The 25,099-nt window shown below is 45.4% G+C and overlaps 1 protein-coding gene across 4 annotated transcripts in view; it reads right to left on the reverse strand.

Moving 5' to 3' along the window:
- LOC134565250 (glypican-4-like) overlaps positions 1–25,099 on the reverse strand; it is a 127,656-nt gene that overhangs the window by 63,813 nt on the left and 38,744 nt on the right. For 3 of the 4 annotated variants that reach the window (XM_063424758.1, XM_063424757.1, XM_063424760.1), the window contains exon 2: positions 14,512–14,670. The exons of the other annotated variant lie outside the window; for it this stretch is intronic. In XM_063424758.1, the coding sequence (XP_063280828.1) occupies positions 14,512–14,670 (159 nt within the window). The remainder of the gene's footprint in view (positions 1–14,511; positions 14,671–25,099) is intronic. 4 annotated transcript variants of the gene reach the window in all.

The raw sequence follows: 25,099 nt of genomic DNA on the forward strand, positions 1-25,099 counted from the left end.
AGTGTAAGGGAGAGGTTTGTCCACAGAGACAGAATGCAGGAGCACCACCTTAGCATGCGCTGGAAGACTCCTGGGTAAGGGATCCAACAGCTGAGGGAAGTAGTGGTATTGGAGGCACTTTTTGGGAGGAGTGGAGAGCATGATAATAACCCCAAAAAGGTTAGGGGCACAGGGCAAATGCTGTGGAATCTGGCAACTCTAGGACAATCTCAATATGCCACATTCATTGCAACAATTAATGCTGAGGACAATCGAGAGACAGTGGGTTCCGTAGCCAAAAAGGTTAGAAATTATGAGAGCATGATCAATGGCCCAATGCAGGCTTAGGTCTCTGCCGTGGTTAAGAAACTCAAAGAAGAGATGAGGGAGGAGGTGAGGAGGAACAGTTCCCACGTGGCACTGGTGCGAGTCACAGGCCCCAGAGCCAGAGCTGAACGTTCCCCAGCTAGAGAGAGAGGGTACACCCCACGAACTGACCTGTGGTTTTTCTGCGTGATGATGGGGAAGACATGGGAGTGTGGCATGGGAAACCCACTTCTGTCCTAGCAGCACAGATGTGTGAGCTTAAGGAGAGAAACACTCACTGAGGGGCTTCCACTAAAATGAAGGTAGCCTCAGCCTCCCATGACCAAGCCGACAGGTATTACAGAAGTGAGGATGCTGTGTTGGATCCCCTTGAAGGAACCTCTACTATGTATGCATAGGAAGGGAAGAGCAACCAGTGCTAGAGGGGCCCTGCCTCTAGCCAGGAAGAGGTTAGGGAAAACCGAGTCTTTTGGACAGTGTGGATCCAATGGCCTGGCACATCAGAGCCACAGAAATATGAAGCTTTGGTTGATACTGGTTTGCAGTGTACTCTAATGCCATCAGGACATGTGGGGGCAGAACCTATTTCCACTTGAGGGGTGACAGGGGGATCACAGCAATCGACTCTGTTGAAAGCCGAGGTGAGCCTGACCGGGAAGGAGTGGCAGAAACATCCGGTTGCGACTGGCCCAAAGGCTCTGTGTATTCTGGGCATCGACTTTCTCAGGAATGGCTATTACAAAGACCCTAAGGGTCTCCGATGGGCTTTTGGAATACCTGCTGTGGAGGCAGAGGGCATTAAGAAATTGAACACCTTGCCTGGACTGTCAGAGAACTCATCTGCAGTAGGACTCCTGAAGGTAGAAGAGCAATGAGAACCTGTTGCCACCTCGACAGTGCATCGCCGGCAGTATCAGACGCATCGAGATGCCGTGATCCCCATCCACAAGATGATCCGAGAGCTGGAGAGCCAAGGGGTGGTCAGCAAAGCCCACTCACCCTTCAACAGCCCCATTTGGCCTGTGCGCAAGTCTGATGGAGAATGGAGACTGACTGTGGACTATCGTGGCTTCAATGAAGTGACTCCACCGCTGAGTGCCGCTGTGCCGGACATGCTGGAACTACAGTACGAGCTGGAGTCTAAAGCAGCGAAGTAGTATGTCACAACTGACACTGCCAATGCCTTGTTCTCCATTCCTCTGGCTGCAGAATGCAGGCCTCAGTTTGATTTCACCTGGAGGGGCGTGCAGTACACCTGGAACCAACTGCCCCAGGGGTGGAAGTACAGCCCCACCATCTGCCATGGACTGATCCAGGCTGCACTGGAAAAGGGTGAAGCTCCAGAACATCCACAGCACATTGATGACATCATTGTGTGGGGGAACACGGCAAGGGAAGTGTTTGAGAAAGGAGAGATCATCCAGATCCTCCTGGAAGCTGGTTTTGCCATCAAAAAGAGCAAAGTCAGGGGACCTGCCAAGAAGATCCAGTTCCTGTGAGTAAAGTGGAAAGATGGGCGGCGTCAGATTCCCACTGAGGTCATCAATAAGATCACCGCGATGTCTCCACCGACCAGCAAGAAGGAAATACAAGCTTTCTTAGGCGCCATAGGCTTTTGGAGAATGCACATTCCTGAGTACAGCCAGACTGTGAGCCCTCTCTACCTGGTTACCCGCAAGAAGAACGATTTCCACTGGGGCCCTGAACAGCAACAAGCCTTTGCCCAGATCAAGCAGGAGATCACTCATGCAGTAGCCCTTGGCCCAGTCAGGATGGGACCAGAGGTGAAGAACGCGCTCTACTCTGCAGCCAGGAACCATGGCCTGTCCTGGAGCCTTTGGCAGAAGGTGCCTGGTGAGACTCGAGGCCGACCACTGGGATTCTGGAGCCAAAGTTACAGAGGGTCCGAAGTCAACTACACTCCCACAGAGAAGGAAATCTTGGCTGCCTATGAAAGAGTTCAAGCCACCTCGGAGGTGATTGGCACAGAAGCACAACTCCTCCTGGCACCCCGACTATCCATTCTGGGGTTGCTGTTCAAAGGAAAGGTTCCCTCTACTCACCACGCCACCAACGCCACATGGAGCAAATGGACTGCCCTCATCACTCAGCGCTCCCGTATTAGAAACCCAAATCACCCTGGGATTTTGGAAGTAATTATCAACCGGCCGGAAAGTGAAAACTTTGACCTCACCAATGAAGAGGAACAAAAGCAAGTGACATGTGCCGAAGAAGCTCCACCGTATAATCAGCTGCCAGAAGAAAAAACACACTATGCTTTTTTCAATGACGGTTCCTATCGCATTGGAGGGATGAACCGAAAGTGGAAAGCAGCCATATGGAGCCCCACACGACAGGTTGCACAAGCCACTGAAGGAGAAGGTGGATCAAGTCAACTTGCAGAACTCAAAGCCGTTCAACTGGCCCTGGACATTGCTGAGAGAGAGAAGTGACCAAAGCTCTACCTCTACACTAATTCATGAATGGTAGCCAATGCTCTGTGGGGTTGGCTGGAAAGGTGGAAAAAGGGCAACTCGCAGCATAGGGGAAAACCAGTCTGGGCTGCTGATGAGTGGAAAGACATTGCCACTAGGGTAGGGAGGGAGACTACCTGTAAAAGTCTTCCATGTAGATCCCCATGTCCCCAAGAGTCAGGCTAATGAGGAGCACCGAAACAATGAGCACGTAGATCAAGCTGCAAAGATAGGTGTCAAAGAACGACCTAGATTGGCAACATAAAAGAGAGTTGTTCCTAGTTCGATGGGCCCATGACGCCTCAGGTCATCAGGGCAGAGATGCCACCTATAAGTGGGCACAAGACCGAGGGGTGGATCTAACCATGGACAGCATTTCTCAGGTTATCCATGACTGTGAGACGTGCTGCAATCAAGCAGGCCAAGCGAGTGAAGCCCCTATGGTATGGCGAGCGGTGGTCCAAATATAGGTATGGGGAAGCCTGGCAAATTGACTACATCACCCTTCCCCAAACCCACCAAGGCAAGCGCTATGTACTGACCATGGTGGAAGCCAGGACTGGATGGCTGGAAACCTACCCTGTGCCTCACGCTTCTGCCCGGAACACCATCCTGGGCCTGGAAAAGCAAGTCCTGTGGAGACATGGCACCCCTGAGAGAATCGAGTCAGACAATGGGACCCATTACAAGAATGGCCTTATAAACAACTGGGACAGAGAACATGGCATTGAATGGATATATCACATCCCTTATCATGCACCAGCTGCCAGGAAAGTTGAATGGTGCAATGGTCTACTTAAGACTACCCTGAAGGCACTTGGCAGAGGGACCTTTAAGAATTGGGAAGTAAACTTAGCCAAAGCCACCTGGATGGTCAACACCCGAGGCTCCATCAATCGAGCTGGTCCTGCCTAATCTGAACCCTTGCACATGGTGGATGGAGATAAAGTCCCGGTGGTACACCCGAAAGGTATTTTAGGAAAGACTGTTTAGATTAATCCCACCTCAGGCAAAGGCAGACCCATCCGTAGGATTGTTTTCGCTCAAAGACCCGGTTAGACTTAGTGGGTAATGCATAAAGATGGAGAAACCTGTTGTGTGCCACAGGGAAATCTAATCTTAAGTGAGAAGTGTGTATAAGGTTTCATTGTGTATGTATTCACATATATAACAGAGTTTCTTGATTTGGATATGATACAGATGATAATAGAATAAGGAGTGGATAATGTCTTGGGTTGAAAAATGTAACCAAAAAAATGTGCATTCTATTTTCATCTGTTGAAACCATTTGGAAGATATTGTTCTTTATCTCTTCTAACTCTAGGGGCAGAAGAGGGGTATTCCTTCTGATAATAGACCATCTGGGGCAGTGTTTCTTATCTTTTTATTGACTTTGTCTTCCTCTCTGGGGGAGTTCTTCTGCAAATGGGCCATTAAAGCTCACCAATGACATGACACATTACATCATCCCATTGTGAGATGCAATACCCAGTGGGGAGGAGCCAGCCATTCCCTACCCAGATAAAATGGGGACACAGGGACCCCAGATCATCCTCTTTTCCATTGGATTCTCAGAGGAAGACCGGACTCATCTCACCGCAACGACAGCATCATCTGTTCTCCACAGAACCACATCTGTCACTCCAGGAGGACTTATTTGGACTGCTTCCAACACCCTGGCCGACAGGGTGCCAGGTCATATTCCTGACTCTGGTTTTCTAGGACTTTTGTTTGTTTGCTTGTTTGTTTTTTTTACTACTGCATTTGTATTTTATTTCAATATTCCTAGTAAGAACTGTTACTCCTATTCCCATATTTTTCCCTGAAAGCTCCTAATTGCAAAATTGTAATAATTTGGAGGGAGGAGGTTTTTACATTCTCCATTCCAAGGGAAACTCCAGTTTTCCCTGATAGATACCTGTCTTTCCAAACCAAGACACCTTAGTTAAGAGGCGAGTTTTCAATTGGCCTTATTCTGTTTGAGCTTTGCAAATGAACTACACAAACAGATCCCAGGTAGATGTGGAATTACTCAACCACTTTAAAAAACAAAACCAGGTTCAAGCACACATATGGAACATGCTGAATTTTTATAGGCACAAGTAATTAGTTTCAGATAATTTGCCACCCAGCTTTTTGAGCATACTCTTAATATATTGTCCAGATTATGATTAATTAAGGACCATCTGTTTTACCTAAACCTTTAATTTGCTTGTCTGTATAGACGATTATGCTTTCTAGTGTGTACAGGAGAACACTGCCACAAAGAGATTAATTATATTTTCTCCTCAAATTGTTTACTCATAAAATGTCCACAACAGCAAGATGGATTCCCAGACAAATGCTCCTGCCCAAGCCACAGCCCCGCAGGCTCCGTCCCTGCGTTTTCCAGAGGTGCATCTGCAGATGCAAACACCACCCAGCAGCTGCTCCTACCGTGTGAAGCAAAATTCAATCCAGATAGATAAATGGTATTTGGGAGAAAAGAGACTGTTTCACAGCTCTCTTCACCTGGAGGCTGAAGTCATCCACAGCCATGCCACCTAGTCCAAAGGGATGAAAGCAATTATTTTTTTCAGAATGTGCTTCATTATTTTTAATATGCGTTCACTTCCTTTATTGCATATACAGCATTTGTAATTTTCACCAGGGAAAAACAAATCCTAGCTTAACAACCTTTTTCCAGAAGTGTTGAGAAACCAATGAACACATAGTGTTAACACATGTATTGAATATTAACTCAGAAGGGCAGGGCAGATCCACAAGCTGTTTATCTGTCCTGTTTTCAAACATGTGTTAGCACTTATTGACGTGGGAAGAACTCGTTCACAGGGCTTGAAGAAGCACAGGCTTAAATCTTGCCAGTGCCACAGCAACAGCCCCAATATGTGAACGCTGCAGAGCTGGGAGGAACATCTCCCTAAACTTTGCTCGATTAGTGAAAGTCAAGACAACAAAAACAACTGGACCACAGCCTCATAGGTTTAAAAAAAACCAAAAAACAAAACAACCAAAACCCAAGTTCTGATTTCTGGAGCACTGTGGGGCTAGTAGGAGTCCAGAAAAGCAGGGCAGAAGATAACACACAGCACTGGGCAGCACTATCACACTGAGACTGAGCTTGTTAGAGAATAAGGAGCAATGAAGGAGGAGGACAATGTGGAGATTGCTGTCTGTGATTCAAGAAACAAACAGCAGCACATTGCATCCTGCTCTATGTACCAGTCATTCCATGAATTAGGAAAACAGCGAGAAATGCCCTTGGTCCCTTAGTCCATCTTGCTCTATCCTGTCCCATGCAGCAGGATGAGCCCAAACTTTGCAGCCTCCTCATCCCTGGTTTCAGGGACTCTCACTGCTCACACATCCCATTTTCTCCCATAGTTATACTGAGTTTTCTCCCACTGCTTCCATGTTGCCTCCTCCCCAAGCAGCAGGTCCGTCATTCCCAGCACTTCCATCCCCCTCCTTGCAACAACTCTTCCTCAATGCACCTCTGCAGCTTTTTTCTTCCTCCATTGTTTGCTCTTCCCTCTACTCCCCCCTCCCCCCTAATTTTCACTACACCCATTCCTCAATCTCTTCAGACACACCTGTGATTCCTCAGGTGTTTCAGCCTTTGCTCCACATCCATTTGGTAACAATACTCCAAGTTCCCAGCCTAAACTTCACCTGGAAGTGAGTTCCTTCAGGCTGCCTCCCACATCCTCCCAACTCAAAGGAACTTTCTGGGATACTCACTAAGGTATTTCACAGGTACATGTTTTCCCAAGCCTCCCTTCCTACTGCTGTCAGTGTGAGGAGGGCCTGCACTACTGAACAGTGGGGATGTCTTTCTTGTTCCCATTATCTCAGTTACCCTCGTCTCATTACATTTGCAGGGAGAGCTCTACCAGCTGGGGCTGCCTCTTATTTGTTCAGCCAGCATGTGAGTGGCTGGACACTAAGACATTACAGTACATTAAACACTAATAAAATAGCTCCAGCCCTGCACCAGTGGGTTATCACACCCCCAAGCTGAACCACCACCACCACCAAAATGGGTATCCAGGTGAGCAGCTACCAGGATTATGCACATAGGCTTGGTGGCTCCTTTGTGCAGAGAGGAAGAAGAGAGAGTTAATTTTAAACAGACAAACAATAGCTCATTGACTGGTTGACAGTAATTAGTAACCAGAGAGCACCAGGCACGTTTCCTGTAGCTAAGTACAAAGCCTGTTGCCCACATCTTTGCTTTTGGGAAAAAAAAAAAAAGCCAAAAGGATAAGAGCAGTTTACCTGTGACCTTAAGAGCAGAACTGCTTTGACCTGAGATCATATAAGAGTGTTTGATCCCTCAAGGTCCATACACAAACTGCTTTTGCCCCTTGCTGAAGTCTTTACTAAGTTACAAGAGCTAGTATCTTTTTTTTCCCCTCCTAACCAACAGGACAGGAACCCCCTTCACCTCGCCCCAGATTTCCTACTTCTGCGGTAACTTGAACTTGACCTTAGAATCTTTCCAAGCCTCCCAAAAGAGAGGTCTGGTTCTCACCACTGTCAGACAAGCATCACCCTTCTCAACGAACAAGACTAAAAATTATGGTGGTGTATGTACCTCCTTAAAAACCTCCAGATGGAGAGGAACCAGTTGAACAAAAACAAAGAATAAACAAACTTCCAAGGCACAGACAGCAGAAATTTTGTTTCATTGCTGTTGCATTGAGTGGGAAAGTACAAACAAAAGCCCACAAGCTGGATTTTCTAAAGGAAGCGTATTGGTGGTTGCTCCCTCCAGCTTCTCAGTCACTCCCTCCCTATCTTCAGTAAGAACCAATCCAAAACCAAGTCCAAACCATTGCCTCTCCACAACAGCTTCTCTGAGGTATATCTTCCCTACATCTTCTGCCCTGGTTGATATGAGGTTTGGTGCCATCCATTTCTGGAGAGGGCAGATCAAGGCTGTGCCTTCACCTCAATGTGAGTGGCAGCATAGACCAAACTACCCTATTATTTGTACCTTAATGATGCCATGGTTATCAGTGCACTCGCCTGAAGGTGGGTGGCAAGGGGAGAGCTCTTCCCACCACACAGGTTTATTGAGAAGCTTGAACTCCATGTAGCTCTGGCACAGCAGAGGTCCACCAGGTCTCTACTCAGTGCTCCAGCTGTGCCAAAACACCTGGAGCTGCTTCCTGCAGATTTGAACATGCTGGCAGCTAGTACTGACCCCATGGTTCCAGGTGCCACAGACATGGGGGGACCCTGCCAAAGGAGCAGGATGAGGGCCCAGGTCTCTGCTATCACAGGCAGTTTCCAGTAAAAGAGTTAACTTGAGATGAAGGTCCCCAAAGGGCAGTTATTTTGGTAAGGCAAAGCATCCCGATGGGCTGCCAAATTCTAACTATAGGAGCAACAGGCTGGGCACCTGTGGGACTCATCTTTCACTGTTTGCCTCCACACTGCCTGAAGCAGCAGAAAGGAGACCACCAAAAGCTTTCCTTTGTCCCTTCTGTGTCCTTCCCAGTTACTAATAGTTGTGCATCCCAATGCACCAGCACACCTCCCAGATAACTTGTAGCTGGAGATAGCAGCTGGAAGCAAAGGGTTATCTGAACAACAAAAAATAAATTCAGAAACTAATGTCAGGCTTTTTCCTCCAGTTTCAGCAGAGCTTGGAAGCTATTTGGCCAATGTTCTCCTGACCAGTCTCTTGGATTCAGACACAAGCCAGTTCTTGAAAGAAATTCATGCACCCAGGAGTAACATGGGGCTCACACTAGAAGATCAGGAGCACCTTGGGATGCTTCGAAGATGCTTATCATAATCACACTTTGTACCTGTAGCTACCTTGCCCAAAACAAACATGGAGCCCACAAACAGGAATCTCTCTCCAGCCCTTCTGCCTGCTCCCTGTACAGCAGAGGAGTTGTGTGCACCATGGACTTGGGGACACCTGGCCAGCTCTTTCTTCTTAGATTTGGTTTCTTTCCACTTATTGTCCCCAAAGGGTTTCCTTTCACACTTCTGTATTTGTTTTATCTTAAATGCTAATGGAAAATTCAGGGAGACTGGATCAGAAATTGAACTCTTGGCATTTAATCACTTCCCAGATGCTGGCTTGGGCTGTACCATTTGATAGAAATCCTTCTGTTGTCTGGGCATTGGGAACACCAAAGCTACTGCCAGCCCAGCACAGAGAGAGACCAACTCACACACTTCCCTCCAGTACAATGAGGGTTGCAGAAGTTTGCTGCCTTGCCTAAGTCTAGAGTGCACAAAAGAAAGAGACACAACTTGGTTTAAGTGCAACAGCAGAAGTGCTTGTGAAATATAGGGGCAGGTGAAACAAGGAGCTTGTGGGACTCAGCAGCCTCTCTGTTTTTCCCCCCAGAAAAGGGCTTGGCACATGTCTTGGTTTGCAAAGACAGGTACCTGTCAGGGAAAACTAGAGTTTCCCTTGGAATGGAGAATGTAAAACCCCCTCCCTCCAAATTATTACAATTTTGCAATTAGGAGCTTTCAGGGAAAAATATGGGAATAGGAGTAACAGTTCTTTACTAGGAATAATTAAAAATGCAAATGCAGTAATACAAAAAAACCCAAACAAGCAAACAAACAAAAGTCCTAGAAAACCCTGACAGAGTCAGGAATACGACCTGGCACCCTGTCGGCCAGGGTGTTGGAAGCAGTCCAAATAAGTCCTCCTGGAGTGACAGATGTGGTTCTCTTGGAGTAGAGATGATGAGAGATGTGGTTCTGATGGAGTAGAGATGATCCTGAAGTGGCAGTGAGATGAGTCCAGTCTTCCTCTGAGAATTCAGTGGAAAAGAGGATGCTCTGCTGTTCTGAATCTCAGGTTTTATCCAGGTAGGAATGCTTAGCTCCACCCACTGGGTGGAGCATCTCACAATGGAATGATTTAATTTTATCAGTCATGTGGTGAGCTTTAATGGCTCATTAACAGCAGATATCCCCCTGGAGGGAGGATGGGTCGTGGAAGAGATAAGGAACATTGCTCTCCTGGTTTTAACAGCTGGCCCATTAACAGAAGGCATCCACCCCCCTCCCCCCTGGAGTTACAAGAGATATAGGAAAAAAAACATCTCCCCAACTGGTTTCAACAGATGAAATAGAATACACTTTTTTTTTGTTACATAACCCAAGACTGCACAACAGTTATGTCTTCCAAGAGATTCAGGATGTGCCTTTAAAAAGTAAAAAGTAAGAACACCTTATCTAGGAAGCAATAGAACAGCGGAAAGACTGCAGAAGAGTTATGGGGTATGTCCTGTCCTGGCTCCAATTCCTCAAAACAGCTGAACAGTTTCCCCAAAGCACTGTTGGCTAGCACAGACCCTGGCGTGGAAAACTTCAGCCTCAAGGGGCAAAAGAGGTGAAAGTTTAAATTTAATACATGGAACTGAGCATTTATGCAGTCTTAATGTCACAATTAATTGTATTCATGTTGTTAATCCCCAAGACAGTGAAAGGGAGGGCACTAAGTTGTGAAGATAAGACAAGGCACAAGACATTTTATTAAAAAAAGGCAGAGGGTGTTTAAATCCCTGACTGGTACAGCTGCTTCTGTGGCATGAGATGTCACCACAATCAGTTACAGCTTTCCCATGAATGTCATTGTCATGGAGGGAGATGCTTACATGGCCAGAAAATTTTACCCACTAATTTCTCAATGAAGCCCATAAACATATCTGAGATTAACCAGCAAATCCTCACCTCTAAAATCATTTAGCAATGGTGAATCAAACAACTCACAAAGTATTTTTTATTTTAACAAAAAGGCATTTCCCTTGCTGCTGAAAATACATCTCTCATTGCTATGCTGGCATCAGGCTAGTGGTTTAAATTACAACAGGGGAGACCTCCAGGAGCATACATACCTGTACTGTAAGCAAATATTTAGACAGAATAAGTAAGATATGGGACTCCTGACCTCACAAGTGCTCCCAGTGCCTGCAAACCAAATACATGCAGGAGGATCTGATGCTGTCATATTATGCACTGAGAGCCGAAATGAATCCTGGTCAGCCCTTTGGGGATGGATAATCAGCAGATTGTTCCATGCTCCTGATTAAAGAGAAGATAATCCATTTCTGTACGGCTTTGGTGTCAGATCAGAGCAATTCTGGCAACAGTTCTAACAGCACACAGCGCTCCAGCAACAGCTGATGCAAATGATCCAGAAGCCACAGGGCATCCCAGTCTCCATCCAAAGGATGTGCTGCCACTTGCACTGTCCTGCAGCAGCAACTGCTGCAAAGGTCAAGCACATATCGGAGGCAGGACAGGTTTGCCTCTCCTACCAGACCTGAATGTCAAGTCTGGGAGATTAGCAGCCAGAGAACCCACAACAAAGATTTCCAAAGGGCTGCAGGACAGGGTTTGCTGTTTGGGCTGCGTCCTGGAGTGGCCAATTGCAGCCTGGGGATGTATCACCCCGCAACAGAAGTGTCCACTCCACTTGAAGTGAATTTGATCTCTGTAATAACTCATCCTGCCTACTCAGTCACTCTGCAAGGCTGTAGCACAGAGGATTTCATATTAAACTAAGGAAGGTGTACAGCTCATTTTTGCCAGTTTTATTTCCATTTGAATGAATTTAGCTACAAGTGATAAGGAAGCCCCGAAGAGCTGCAAATAGTAATAGCAGAACTTGGGCCTATGCAGAAGAGCAGCTCTGGAAGGGATTGTGTCTTTTTCCAAAGGGATTGTGTCCTTTTCCAGTCTCATCTCTAAGGATCAGGACAAATATACGGGTCTCGATTGCCCCTCCTTCCTGAAGTTTGGGTACATTAGATCAAAAAATGTGGGATGAATTATGCTGGGCAAGAGGAACAAAAATGTGCAAGACACAACTGACCACAGCTGATCTGATGACCAAGCACCAAGACCAAAGGAAGGAAATGCCATCCCACAAGCAGCCAAACATTCAACAGCAGGCTCTTAAACAAACAAAACACAGCAACCTAGGGCATGGAACTCCAACATTTTTGCAGAAGAGTCTGAGGACCTCAGTGGGGAGACTCCTTAACCTGCCCCAGCAACCAGCAGGAAGGTGTGCCTTCAGCCTCTAGGTGACTGGGCTGGAGGAAAAGAGACAGTCATGATTAAAAGCCATATCCAAAAGGTAAATGATGGAGGGTGGTAATCAGTTCATCTCTACTTCCACCCAGGTAAGAGTTAAAAAATCCCTAAATCAGCTTTGTCTGCAGCAAATGAAGATTTAGTTCTGATATTAGCATTCAAAGAAGTAGTCATTAGGCTTTGGGACAGGCTGAGGAGGTTGCCAGTTCTCCTTCATTAGTTTCATATGAGGCAGAGACACACCCTTGAGGGACAGGCTGGGCACAGTAAATCCAGCTTTCAAAAACAGCTGAACAACACCATCCTCTTCCATACTTGCCACTCAATGACTTCCGAGGCTAAAGTGAGAGTGAGACCAGCACAGAGGATGCTCTGAGGGGCTGATGGGAGAACCACAGAGCACAGACAAGAATAGCTTGTGCAGGCTCCCTTCCAAAGCTCACCTAATTTGAAGCCTTATGCTTTGACAGGCATCCATCTCAGCTTGGCTTAATATCCCCACGCCCTCACACAGCCCTGCAGCCATCCCTCCCCCCACAAAGGGACAGATGCACCTCACAGGATGTCTGCTCCACATGCAGTGACTCGTGCATGCTCTTTGTTTTCAATGCAGCATTTCAAAAAGCCTCATTGTTCATTTAAGGTGAAGCAGATGCTGTTCCTCTCGTTGCTTTGAATGGGCTTATGTATGGGCTGGATTTAATGAAGTGTCTTGTTCTGCATTTAATAAGCTTGGAAGTCTAGACACTGGTTCTCCCTCTATCACCCCTTTGGTGTACCAGCAGGTAGAGACAACAGAGGTTGAGTGAAATATTTAGCCAGCAGATTTAGATGCTATCAAGATGATTGCATAATTCTACTTTGACTCACTGCAATTTCATACCCAGGGATTTTTTCTCTCACCCTAGTGCAAATCCCTTTTGAAAGCAAGAGGCTGCTACCCACTGCAGTAGTGCAGAGGAGGTTGCTGGGAGGTTCAAGGCACGGACTTTGGGATATTCATAGAAAACTCACATTGAACCAATGACCAAACAAGGGAACAAATGTCCAGAGGAGCTGCATGGGGGAACTGTTCTTTACCACAGAGTGTGATGGTGATGTACAAGCAGAACTGTGTGAGCAACCTAGTCCACTTGAGTTGTCAGATCCTTCCATATCCAGCTAGCTGTCACCTCACTCCCTCAGCCAACAAGGACAACCCAAGTAGCAGCCTGACATCTTGCTCCTCCCTCCCCAGATACCCAGGCAACAGAGGGCTACAGTGTCTGGGAACACTGAGGCACCTAAAAAGCCTCACATGAACCAACCAAGAGCTCAGAAGCAAACCAAGAAATGCCCTAGGACCTCAGCCAGGTGCTGTGCTCAGTGTCTAGGCATCGACTTCAGCTGTTTGCAAAGGTGCTTTCAAAAGAAAAGCACCCGGCTGCAAGGTGGGCAGTGCTGGCTGTTTGCCAGCTACCTCCAAAGGGACCTTCTTCCTGCAGTTCCCATGAGCTAGGCATGCCCTATGGAGAGTCAGTCTGACAGGACACACTGTGGACCCAAGGGCAATACCTAGACCAGTCATTTGCTTATCTGTCAGCAGTTATCATGACTCCAGCAATGGGAACTCAGCCGAGACTTGTTCATTATGGTTCTGACCCTGCATCACACTTGAACCCTCCACCTACACACAAAACCACTTTGTGTTTATCTGCTGCTCTGCTTAGCCCCAAAGGCTAAAAGCGAGATGGATACAAATCCTGTGGATTCACAACATGTTGGGAAAGATCAGCATTGTTGCAAATTGGGGCTGCAAGATGTGCACGTTTCAATTACGCAAGCTGCGGGGATGTAGCAACAAAACCAACTGCAATCTTACAATAGAGCAAAATGGCTGTGGAATCCTTTGAACCCCTCAGGGGGAATCCTGAGGGCCTTGCCCTGGAAGAATATACCATAGAGTCTCCACCTAAGCTGAAAGAAAAGACTTTCCCCATGGTGCCTTGCAACACTATGTGATTCACCTCAGTTCTGCTCTCCCCATATGTCCCTAATTCTCATGGGTTCTCCTTTCCTTGTTTCCCCATTGGTTGTGGTATCCCTAGTGGCCAGCCCTGTCTTCCCTATAGGGCACTGCCCTTTGTACTGCCCCTGTGCCCTCAGATCATTGGCCGCTGACCCTGTGCACACCACATGGCCAGGTCTTTTGTCCCTGATCCCCTTTGGTGTGTTGGAATAAACCTTCACTGGAATTTATCATACAAAAGGCCCTTCTTGCCTCTCTTGGCTGAGCTAGCCGTGATGTGTGTGGTGTGTGGACTTGACTGCTTTGCCTGAATGCCTACCCAAGTGGCCTTTCCACAGGAGATGCTTATTGGGAAATAGGTAGCAGCACCACCATCTAAATCCTGCATTGCTACAAATGGCTTTTCAAAAGATTAATCAGAAAGAAAGATCTCTCTCTTTGGGAAACAAGCAGTCATAATCAGCAAATACTTCTCTCTCATGGGACTGCAAAACAAGGCATGCTCTGCCCTCTGAGCCGAGTCATGAACTTTCCCAGCAAAGGGGGAGACAGAACAGAACAACTGCATAGAAAACAACAGGATGGGGATTTTTCACATTTTTATCCCAAGGAGAGTAAGTTCAAGGTCTCTGCACTTACCATCAAACTTCTTGTATCGGGAACTAAACATATTTTGTAGGTGATTGCTAAGCTCTACAACAGCGTTTCTGAAGTCGTGTTTACTCTGCTGACTGTATTTCTCCTCCATTACTTGAGAGCAGCATGTGTAGCCTTGCAAGCAGACTTTCAAGTGGTCACCTGAAAAGTAGAGAGGAAAATATCCCAAGTTTAAAGGATTCTCTGTGCCAGAGAAAAGAGATCTCATGAGGTAGAGGGTGTGAAGATTTGGAACATCATTTACTTGCAAGGAGATCCTCCTGCTGTGAGTGCTGGACAAAGCACAACAAAACCTGATTCCTTAGAGAAACTTTATAGCAATACATGTAAAAACCTTGTCTTTCTGTGAGAACATTAAAAAGTGATTTCTTACTTATTCAGTTAATAAACAGAATAAACAGATACTCATCCTGTACAGTATAGTTTGAAGAACCAGAAAATTGACCTGTATACAGATATATTGTATATGGTAATTTGCATGAAGTTTTTGCTGAGTGTTTTAAATACTTCCAGTTCATTCAGTTAATACACAACATCAGTGGCAATGGCCCTTTTTGTCCAGATAAGTGCTTTTTTCTTCACCCCTCCCCAGTCCAATTATCAGAGAAGTAGTCTCTCTCAGAAGCACAGTTGTCACTGACACTAAATTATACTTGCTTTAGGCAATGGCTCATGAAAATGCTTCATATTTCCCAGCTCCTAATTTTGCAGTTTTCTGTCATTATCCTGGAGGAAATGGAGTTTGTTTTTGGAGACTTCAAACAGATTTTTTTTTCCTTAAGATAATTCTTTCCTAAGAGTCATCTGGCTCAAGCTGGTTTGGTTAGAGGGATCATCACCAAGTGTTTCAGTATCTGCAACAGTTCCATTTCAAAATCTCTCAGACAATCTGGACGTAGGATCTGGACCCATATAATTTGCTTTTAGATGCCTTGCAGCAGTGTGGGATGAAGCTGTCCCCTTCCTGCACCACCCGTAAAACACCATTGTCAAGTTTTGTGGGCCAAGATAAACCCTTGGCACAGCAGTCCTCAGCTCCAGATCTCTGACAGGCCCCACAACGCAGCACCAACACAAAGTAGGTGGGCTGATGCCGAAGTGGTTCAAATTTGGGCAAATTGTGCAAATCTTTGTCAACACAGAAGATACGGTCAAAACAAGCAGTCAGGATGAGAAACTCATGTTTCCAAGTCAGATGGCATTTTAAAAGACACAGCCAACATGTAAGCTGCTGCCTTCTCTCCCATTTCACACTCTGCTGCCAGACCTTATCCTTCATTCTGAGGAAACAGATGGAGAAGGGAAAGCTCTTCCCTGCCTGCTCCCACCCTGGAAGTACACAAGGACCTCCAACCACTGTGGAGGTTCAGAGACTCACTGTCAGAATTCCAAAGGACTTGTCAGCCCCAATGCAGAAAATAACATCTTCCTGACAGGCAGTGCACCACACATTTCAGGAAGAGTCATCCATCCTATCTGCTAGAGCATCAAAACTGGGTTTAGAGAAACAAAAGCAGGTTTTGGACAGTTCAAAGCCCACCCATGGTTAACACAACAGGTTGATGCTCTGCCTGCCTTGTGCAAGATTTCTCAACAGTGTCTTTTGCCCTGGTAGTGTGACACAATCGGACACACAAGAACCATGCAGACTCACAGATGTCCCAGCAGGAAAGAAGGGGCAGAACTTTACTTTCTTTCATATTTATACATTTTTGGCAGCAGTTGTGGATTGGAAAATGGGATCACGACCCCTCCAATCACACTGGCCAAACAGACAGTCAATCAGTTTTTCTCCTCCTCCAGAAAGGAATGCAAACAAAAAACAACCGTTAGGTAAACAGAGCTATATTTACATTAAGAGACTGTTAGAAGCGTGAGAATCTGACTCCAAGAAAGTAAACAATCAGAAGGCTAAGAAAATTCCAAAAGAACAGGGCAACAGTAGTGAACCTTTTTATCACTTTGGATTACTTTCTAGCCCAGAAAGGTTAGTGTCTCTCCTTACAGACACTTCAGGGCCATCTTAAAAATGACATAAATATTTTTATCTCTCTGTTCATATATTTAGTTTCTAAGAATCTCTCCTCTTAAAATCTATTTCCCTGTTGTGCTACAGGGTTTGTTTGTTTTCTGTGGCATTACAGAGAGACCTTGACCAGCAGATAATTCTGACACAGCTAATTTATTGCACAAGACCATCCACTGCTCTTCAATAACGGAAAGCTCAAAGTCTGCTACGGGAAGCAGCACTGCTTAAGCACAGCTTTTGGAAAACACAGAAAAATCTCACTGACTCCTTACAGATACATCTTTTTTTCACAGACTACTTCTTACTGTCTCAGAGGAGCACCTCCATCAGCAAATACACGGCTCCAAGGGAGGCAGCTCCAGGTAGCTTCGTAAGTCATTTAAACAAGAGGAAGGGGTGCACCCAGATTTTCAGATCCTGCCCACTAAATACATCCTGGAGCATGTCTGAGCACTCCTCTCTGAGCCCATCCGTCTTGGTTTGGAAAGACAGGTGTCTGCCAGGGAAAGCTGGAGCCTCTCTTGGAATGGAGAATGCAAACCCCCTCCCTCTGAATTACTATAATTTTGAAATTAAGGGGCTTTCAGGCAAAGATATGGGAATATGAATAACAGTTCTTTATTAGGAATATTAAAAATAAAAATGCAGTAGTTCAAAAAAAGCAAACAAACAAAAAAGAAAACACTGACAGAGTCAGAATACAACCTGACACCCTGTTGGTCAGGGTGTTGGTAGCAGTCCAATTAAGTCCTCCTGGAGTGACAGATGTGGTTCTGTTGGAGCAGAGATGATCCTGTAGAAGTGTGTAGTTTTCCTCTGAAGGTCCAGTGGTGGTGAGATGGGTCTAGTCTTCCTCTGGGAATCCAGTGGAAACAGGCTGTCCTGGTGTTCTGAATCTCAGATTTTATCCAGGTAGGAATACTTGGCTCCTTCCGCTGGATAGAGCATCTCACAATGGCATGATGTAATTTTATTAGTCATGCAGTGAGCCTTAATGGCCCATTAACAGAAGATATCCCCGTGGAGGGAGGATGGGTAGTGGAAGAGATAAGGAACACTGCCCCACCTGGTTTTAACAGCTGGCCCATTAACAGAAGACACTCGCCCCCTCCTCCCCGGAGTTATGAGGAATGGGTCATAGAAGACAAAGAAAATATCTACCCAACCATTTTCAACAGATGGCAATAGAATACATACTTTTGGTTACATCTTGCATTGCAACCCAAAACAGCACCTTACCAGCAAGCATCAAAATAAGAAAGTGCCTAAGCATCACTGCTTTATTTCGCCTCCAATCTCTGCTCCAATTCCAATACAACACTAAGGACTCTGACACAATATTAACTAAGGATAGCAGTAAAGCAAATTCCGACCTACCGATAGCAGGATTTCTTTTCCTAGTTACACTTCACAGACACTTCTGAAGTTGTCTGTAGATGCCCTACAATCCCCAATACAGTGGTTTTAACAACTTCTCCAATTTATTATACATAAAAAAAGTCCAGTGTATTTCACAAATACAGGTATCAGTTTCACATCTATTTACATTATTAAACTACAGTTACCATCCTGCCTAATGTTACAAAGCAAAATCATTTCCTCTAACCCCCTTTGTCCCAGATTTGACAGTGCCTCCCCAGGACACACATGTAAAGCCAAGCAAGAGCACTACTGACAGTAAACCAAGCTTGCACAGATCCTATTTGGTTGATCATTAAGAAATAATGCTCCAAAATGTAACTCAGACATTCAAAAATGAATGACTAAGTAATCTAATTATGGAAGATATTTTTCAGTCATGTCAGCACTATGTGGTCTTGGCTCATGATAAAGAATTTGCTCTGTCTGGAGTTCTTCAACTCTAGCTCTGGCTACTCAGTGCTAATCATAGGAGGATGCACTCTGCTACCCAGTATTTAAAAAACAGAAAGTTTAGATCTGTGGGCTGCTTTTCTTGCAGTTTTCTTATGCCAAAGTGGGAGATGCCACTGGAAAGTCACTGGAAGACACTAGGAGCCCCAGTTTTCCCACACAGAGGTTTTTCCTTACCACAACCGCATCCCTAAGAGTATATCCAACCAACACCGGCACAGTGTGTGAGAAATATCATGTCTGGCCTTTTAAATCTGCTAGCAAAGCTGATCCATTCAGGATCCATCCACGGGACTCATCCCATACAGACAGACTCCCATGCAAGACATCATCAAACAGCTTTCAAAAACCACAATGCTACAACCAGGGAAATGGAAGGGATGAAGGCTGGAGAGCTCCATGCGAACGTGGACCAGTTATGCACACACAAACACCGACCTGGAGCCAAGATCAAAGCCAAGTTCTTTGTCAAAGTGGCTGTTGGAGTCCAGGGCATCCCTCTGGTCGCCCTGGAGGGTCAGGGACCTGGTCGGGGGGGTCTGCGACCCGGACAGGGGGGTTTGGAACGTGTACAGGGGGGTTTGGAACGTGTACAGGGGGGTCTGGGATCTGTACAGGGGGGTTTTAAGCCTTGGCACAGAGCCCAGGGAGATGCAGGCTTTGACTTCAGTCCATGGGAGAAACTACCTACATTGCAGGAGGAGTTACAAGTCACCAAAGTGTGAAATAGATAGTAATCAGTTTATCACTGGGGGTGCATGTATTTTGGGTGTGTGGACTCGAGAGGACAAGATGGAGGATTCAGGGTGTGGTCCTGTCCTTCTTCCTCTTCTTCTGGTCCAACATTTCTGCTGTGAAGGTGGCACGTTTGGATAGGGTCAAAGTAGATATGACCTGTCTAGCATAGGTGTTGGGTATTGGTGATTAATTGTAAATAATAGAAATGTAATGTGTAGTATAAGAGGTCAAGACCCTCCCAGAGGAGGGGAGAGCGTCGTTGCCCCTGCTGCTGCATGGAGCTCCGCAGGGCATGAGAAGAGCTTGTGAGATAAGAAATAATAAACGGAGAGTGAGACCTTGAACATGAGAAACCTGAAGACTCCATGTGTTTCTTTGCACCTGGCTCACGACTCATCAAAGGGCAGAGACAATTTATCACCCTAATCTCGGGGGGTTAAACCCAAGAACTGGCAGTGAACTCCTCTAAGGAAAACAAGTGAAAAATATGTGTATTTAGGCATATTTAGCAGAGATCTAATGTTTATGTATATTATGTAGAGAACACTCACTCATGGTGTGCACTCACTGTCAAGTACACATTCGACAATAATTATTTCCCAAGTTAAAACTCATCAAACAATCCCCATACAAGGCAACTCTTCATCTACTGTTGAGTGTGAAAACCTCGGCAGCTTTTGTAATTTATCACCATGTGAGCACAGCAAAAATATAACTCTGCCACAGCCTCCTTTCAAGTTAGGTTTTTTATTAAAATGTTTGGCGGGATGTGCAATCATCACATCGGGGGCTGCATGGCAAAAAGAGCTCAAGTAGCAGAGATTGAGATTGACTCCAAAAATCTACCGCATATGCATACCATCACCACAGCTTGACAAGGATTTGCAGCAGATCTTTCTCATGGCCTGTTGCAGCAAGACTTTCCCTTATTTTAAGATACATATGAGTACAGAGAGAGAAATGAAGGACCAAAATTTATGAAAGAAACTTGCTCCTTGGCTGGTTAACAGCACACCTCTGGGGAATGAAAGTGGTTGTTTAAAGACAGAAATGTGATGGTACATGACGTTACCATCTGTACATCCAAGGAAATGCACTCAGAAAGGTAATCTTGCAAAATTATGATTTAAGCCATTACAGAAACACCACATTTAGCAGACTCCAGGCACACAGAGTTTCTTCTAAATCAACTATTTTGCAATGTGATGAAAAACAACTTTTTATTAAATAAGTGAGCAGTGCAAACTCAGGGGCTATGTGATACTGAAAAGCAGTTCTCTTTACCAAACAATTTTCCAAGACCTTTCCAAAATGCTGTTTCTGGATGTCTAGCACACCTTCCCAGCCTGCTTCTCCTCACCTTGCCCAAGTTCATACTTTAAGGACAGCTAACTGCAAAACCAGCTAAAGTTCCAGGAGTGGTTTACTGGGAGGCAGGGGGTGGGTATTTCTTTAAAAGGCTCCCCACACAGCACAGCCCTTCACTGGAGCTCAGTAAACAGGCCAGAAGTGGTTTATGGTCTGAGACGTTACTGCTGGACTTTGCTCCCATGTGAGAAATCAGGCTGAGGTAAGGTTGGGTGGTGGAGGAGCAGGAGGCAAACACTGCTGAGGACCTGAAAGCAGGGCCAGCATTTCAGCCTTGTACTCTGCCTCTCCCCTCTAGCACACATGGGCCTGTGTCATCTTTAAAGGAGTTTTATGACTTCTTCTGAACCAACTACCAAAGGAATCCTGGACTGTAATGCCAGACCCTAATCCAATTTCACACTAGACTTGCCTTCTAATTATCACTGAATATTAGGCTTCCACCCATCATATATAATTGACATGCTACCAAGGCATTACAAAACCCCCAACAAAGATGACAAGAAACACTAGCATCACCCCTGAGCACAGCTCCACTGCTCTGGCCCCGCATTAGCAAGGGGCAAGAAGAAGAAAGAAAAGCATGAGCTTGTGAATGACTCTGGAAGAGTCATCAAGACAGACACATCTACCAAACTGTCCGCTCAATCCAATCACCTTTGATTTACCCAAAATACCAAAAATGCCCCCTTTTCCGGGCTACAAAATAATCTGGGGATGCTCAGCACCTCTGGGAATGGACCATGAGCTCTTGTCCCTCTTCAATGGTGCTGTTGTAATCCCTACAGGATGTCGGCACAGCCACAACATAATTACTGCTTACACTGTTGTTAGATACCTGCTAACAAAAAGCACTACCAAAATGCAGAGTCTTAGCATTTAACTATTTCCAGGTGAAATTACACTAAGCTGTGAACACTAAAGGGAAGAAAAAATAGCTGTCTTTAGGGTACACTGCACCCCCAAAGCAGCCCTGCCACCTCCTCCCTCTTCTTGTCACACACACATGCTGCTTCAAGGCATGCTTTCTTCCTGGCAGAAGCAGTAAACTTGAATTTTTAGTTGATGCCTCTTATCAGAACTCTGCTTTTTCACTGGTGTAAGTATTGGTCCAAAGATCCCTCATCTGTCTCATGATTGTCAGAAGCTGAGACCCCAAGAACCCTAAACCACAACACAGGAGTTCTGGCCTGACTGAGGTGGGATCCAGGTTTCTCCCTGCAGGTGCACTCACTGGACCAAGACGCCCCCCTGAGAAACTCGTGCAGAAACAATGGACTGTCACGGTATCTGAGCCGTGTTTGCGGAGGCTGTGTTTGCTCCGAACTGATTGTGCTGACCAAATCCAGCCTGCCCTGCTCTTTCATTCTGCAACACTCACGAGATCTCCCCCCCCTCACTGGCCTGTTGCTTCTCGCATCGAAAAAGGACTATAATAAGCACCCCGAAAAGAGAGCCTCTGAGGTCTCCCTGACGGAGAAGACGGATCTATTGGCACACCACGAGGACTGCGAAGGTGGTCTACTGGCTCCAGTGTCACGAGGACTCGCATCTGCTGTCGGTAGCTATAACCCCCCTTTTCCTCTTTTCTCTCTCTCTTTCTTTGCCTTCTCTTCTATTGCATATTTTGTGTATCAATATCGATAAATTGATTTTACTTGAACTAAGTTCTCTTTGCCTCTTTTTGCACTTTGAAATCAAAACGAACCATCACGACCCTCCATCGGATCGTGACAACTGGGTGGTCAGTGTTCTCCACTTGCTTTAAAGCTGTGCTGCTGTCAGCCTTGAGTTTATTTTACTGGGGAGAATATCCCTGTGGAGATGGTCGAGTGCCAAGAAGGAAGGGATGTAAAACAGCATTGAGGTCCTGCTAACAGTGGTGACACATCCACCAAGGGCAGCAGAGTTAGAATTCTATGCTCACATCCTACAAATGATGCAGAGCTGCTGGTACCCTCTGATCAGAGCAGAGCAAACCAGGCTGGCACATCTGGGGCCATACTTCCCTCAATGCTCCTGAGTTCATGGTGTTACAACTATCCCAAACCCTTATTTCAACTACACACTTCCAGGAGAAGCACTTTGTGCAGAAGCCTCCCTACATCTATCACTAGATACAAAATAACATACCCCATTTTCCAATGTGAATCATTTCCCATTCCCATTCTAAAGGCTCATGCAACCAGAGTCAGCTTTCCTTTCTTTCCTCCTCAAAACATTAGTAATTCCTGTTGGGATCTCACACCTAAAAAGCACCAGAAGAGTGAGCATACCCCATGTTCCCTAACTCAGGTCTTCACCATGAAGGTCAGCAGCCAGCACCACTCTCCATTTAGGCATGAGGCTCCAGCCCTTTCACAATCACAGAAGATCTTGGTCCTGGATTCAACCATCATGGATTCTCATCCCCACCTGAACCTTTTTTCCCAACCACACAGGATTTTTTAAGCCAGAAGACATCTTCACGATGTAGTCAGCTCCCAAAGATAACTGGTAGGGTTATGGAAGTACCACAGTTTGGCACCATGTGCCAGCACATAGCATATTTAACATCTCACCCAATTAGCAACTTTTTTATGTAAATGGTTTATTTGCCTTCTTAATGTTAAAGCCACTTGCTTCCCCTGCACTTCCACTTAGGTTATTAATCAATGTGCATTTCAGTTTTTTGCTGATTACTCTAATGGCACAAAAAAATTCCCCAGACTCACAGAGAAAGCTTATAATAGTGAAATGATTTTTTTTGCAAACTTGTCAAGCAGTCAAAATACACTCTTTGATACCCAAACCAAAACCCTTACATCTACACTTAACATCAGTGAATTATTTTGAGCTTTACTGCATCTGTTAACTCGGCTGCTAATCCATCTTGCAGGCACGGGAATGGCAGTGCACACAATACCTCAGTGACATACCTCCCTTCAACACAACAAATAATCCTAATTATTTCCATAGTATGTACCTACAGTTACTTAAAATATTGTATACAACCGAGGTCTGTCTGGCTTCTATTTTTCCATTTTGCTTTGTTGACAGCTTTAGGTTCCCAAATTTACTGCCAAGAGGGTCAGGGAGTACAGAGAACAAGAGAGATTTATATCCATATGTGTACATTAAGCCAAATGCACATTAAGAAACTTAATTTTCTACTTGAAAGAGCAACTTAGGACACAAAGAGGGCTCTTGCATCCACTCGCCCAGGTTCAAATAACCACTGCAAAGCTCATCCTGGACCTGATGACAGAGTCAGTCCCTGAAGGACCAAGTCTGGGTAAACGCTGTCTGCTGAGGTCAACCGGAGTGATTTTGGGACATTCCTCCTGGGCAGGAATAGACCAGGAGAGCCCTCCCTACACTCCTAATCCAGCTCTTCAGCCTCAAACAAAAGACAAAGATCTGTCTCTGCTCTCCATAGCAGCCAAGAGAAGCATCACTGGTCAACTGAAATCCCCTCCTGCCCAGCTCTCAAACTGAGGTTGGGGCAACAGAGAGGTTCAAGTGGGAAGACCCCAAGGACCAAACCCAGAAACTCTCTACAGCACATCTGGGCTGGGGACTCTGCCCTTTGCAGGTGATGTCTAAGCAAGGATGATGCAGGATCTTGTCTTCAGTGAGGTTTAAAGAGTTCATTAAAAGCTAGAACTCAGCTCACCTGAAGAAAAATACCATCACTGCTTCATTTCCACAGCACGGCCAACAATTTCCTACCCGACAGGGTGGCCCGAATACTGCAAGGTTTTACACCCTGGAAAAATATGCCATGATAGAGCCTGCTTTCATTCCAACAAACAGGATATTGAGTCAATTAGTGGCACACCAAACACAAACCAGACAGATGAAGATAATACATATCTGCAAACATCAAAAGAGAGAGAAACCACACAAAGACCTGAATATACAAATTAGGCAAGGGGAAAAAAGAATAATAAAATATTACACAATTAAACTTATTATTTAAGCAAATCTGAAAAGGAAATAACTCTGGCTAACTACAGGATTCTCCCTGGCTCTAGCTAAGACAGAAACCTTCAATGAAAACCAAGAGTTGTTTCTTAATTAAAAAAACAAAAACAAAAACCTTCCTTGGTATCTCTGAGTGAGAACTTAGGAAATGCAAATTTTCTTTATTACCACTAAATTCTTCAGGCATGAAATAGTTTTCATAACATGTCTCTGCCTATGCGCACAGAGTGGTGTTATACAAGGGTCAAGGTATGCTGAAAATTATTGGTTTCTTCTCACTTCTCTGGTGAGGAGGTTGGATACAGATAATAGACCAACCCATCTCCAGGATGACTGAGCCCCTCTATCAGCTACCAAAGAACATGTAAAAAAGCTCAATACCTGCAGTCAGTAACTCTTACCTTTACCAAAGGGTAAAAGTCACAGGAAAAAGAAGTTGCATACAGCCAGCAATTAGACTTCAAAATTCAACAGAGACTGGCCAGCAGATTTTACCAGGGTAATCCAAAAAACCTCAACAATATAATTTAATGCAATTAAAGGTGGCAAAAGGGGTGGCAGGGAAGAGAATACATTTGAAACAGCAAATACACAGAA

The sequence above is a fragment of the Prinia subflava genome (assembly GCF_021018805.1).
Source record: "Prinia subflava isolate CZ2003 ecotype Zambia chromosome W unlocalized genomic scaffold, Cam_Psub_1.2 scaffold_43_NEW, whole genome shotgun sequence".
In the NCBI taxonomy this organism is placed as follows: domain Eukaryota; kingdom Metazoa; phylum Chordata; class Aves; order Passeriformes; family Cisticolidae; genus Prinia; species Prinia subflava.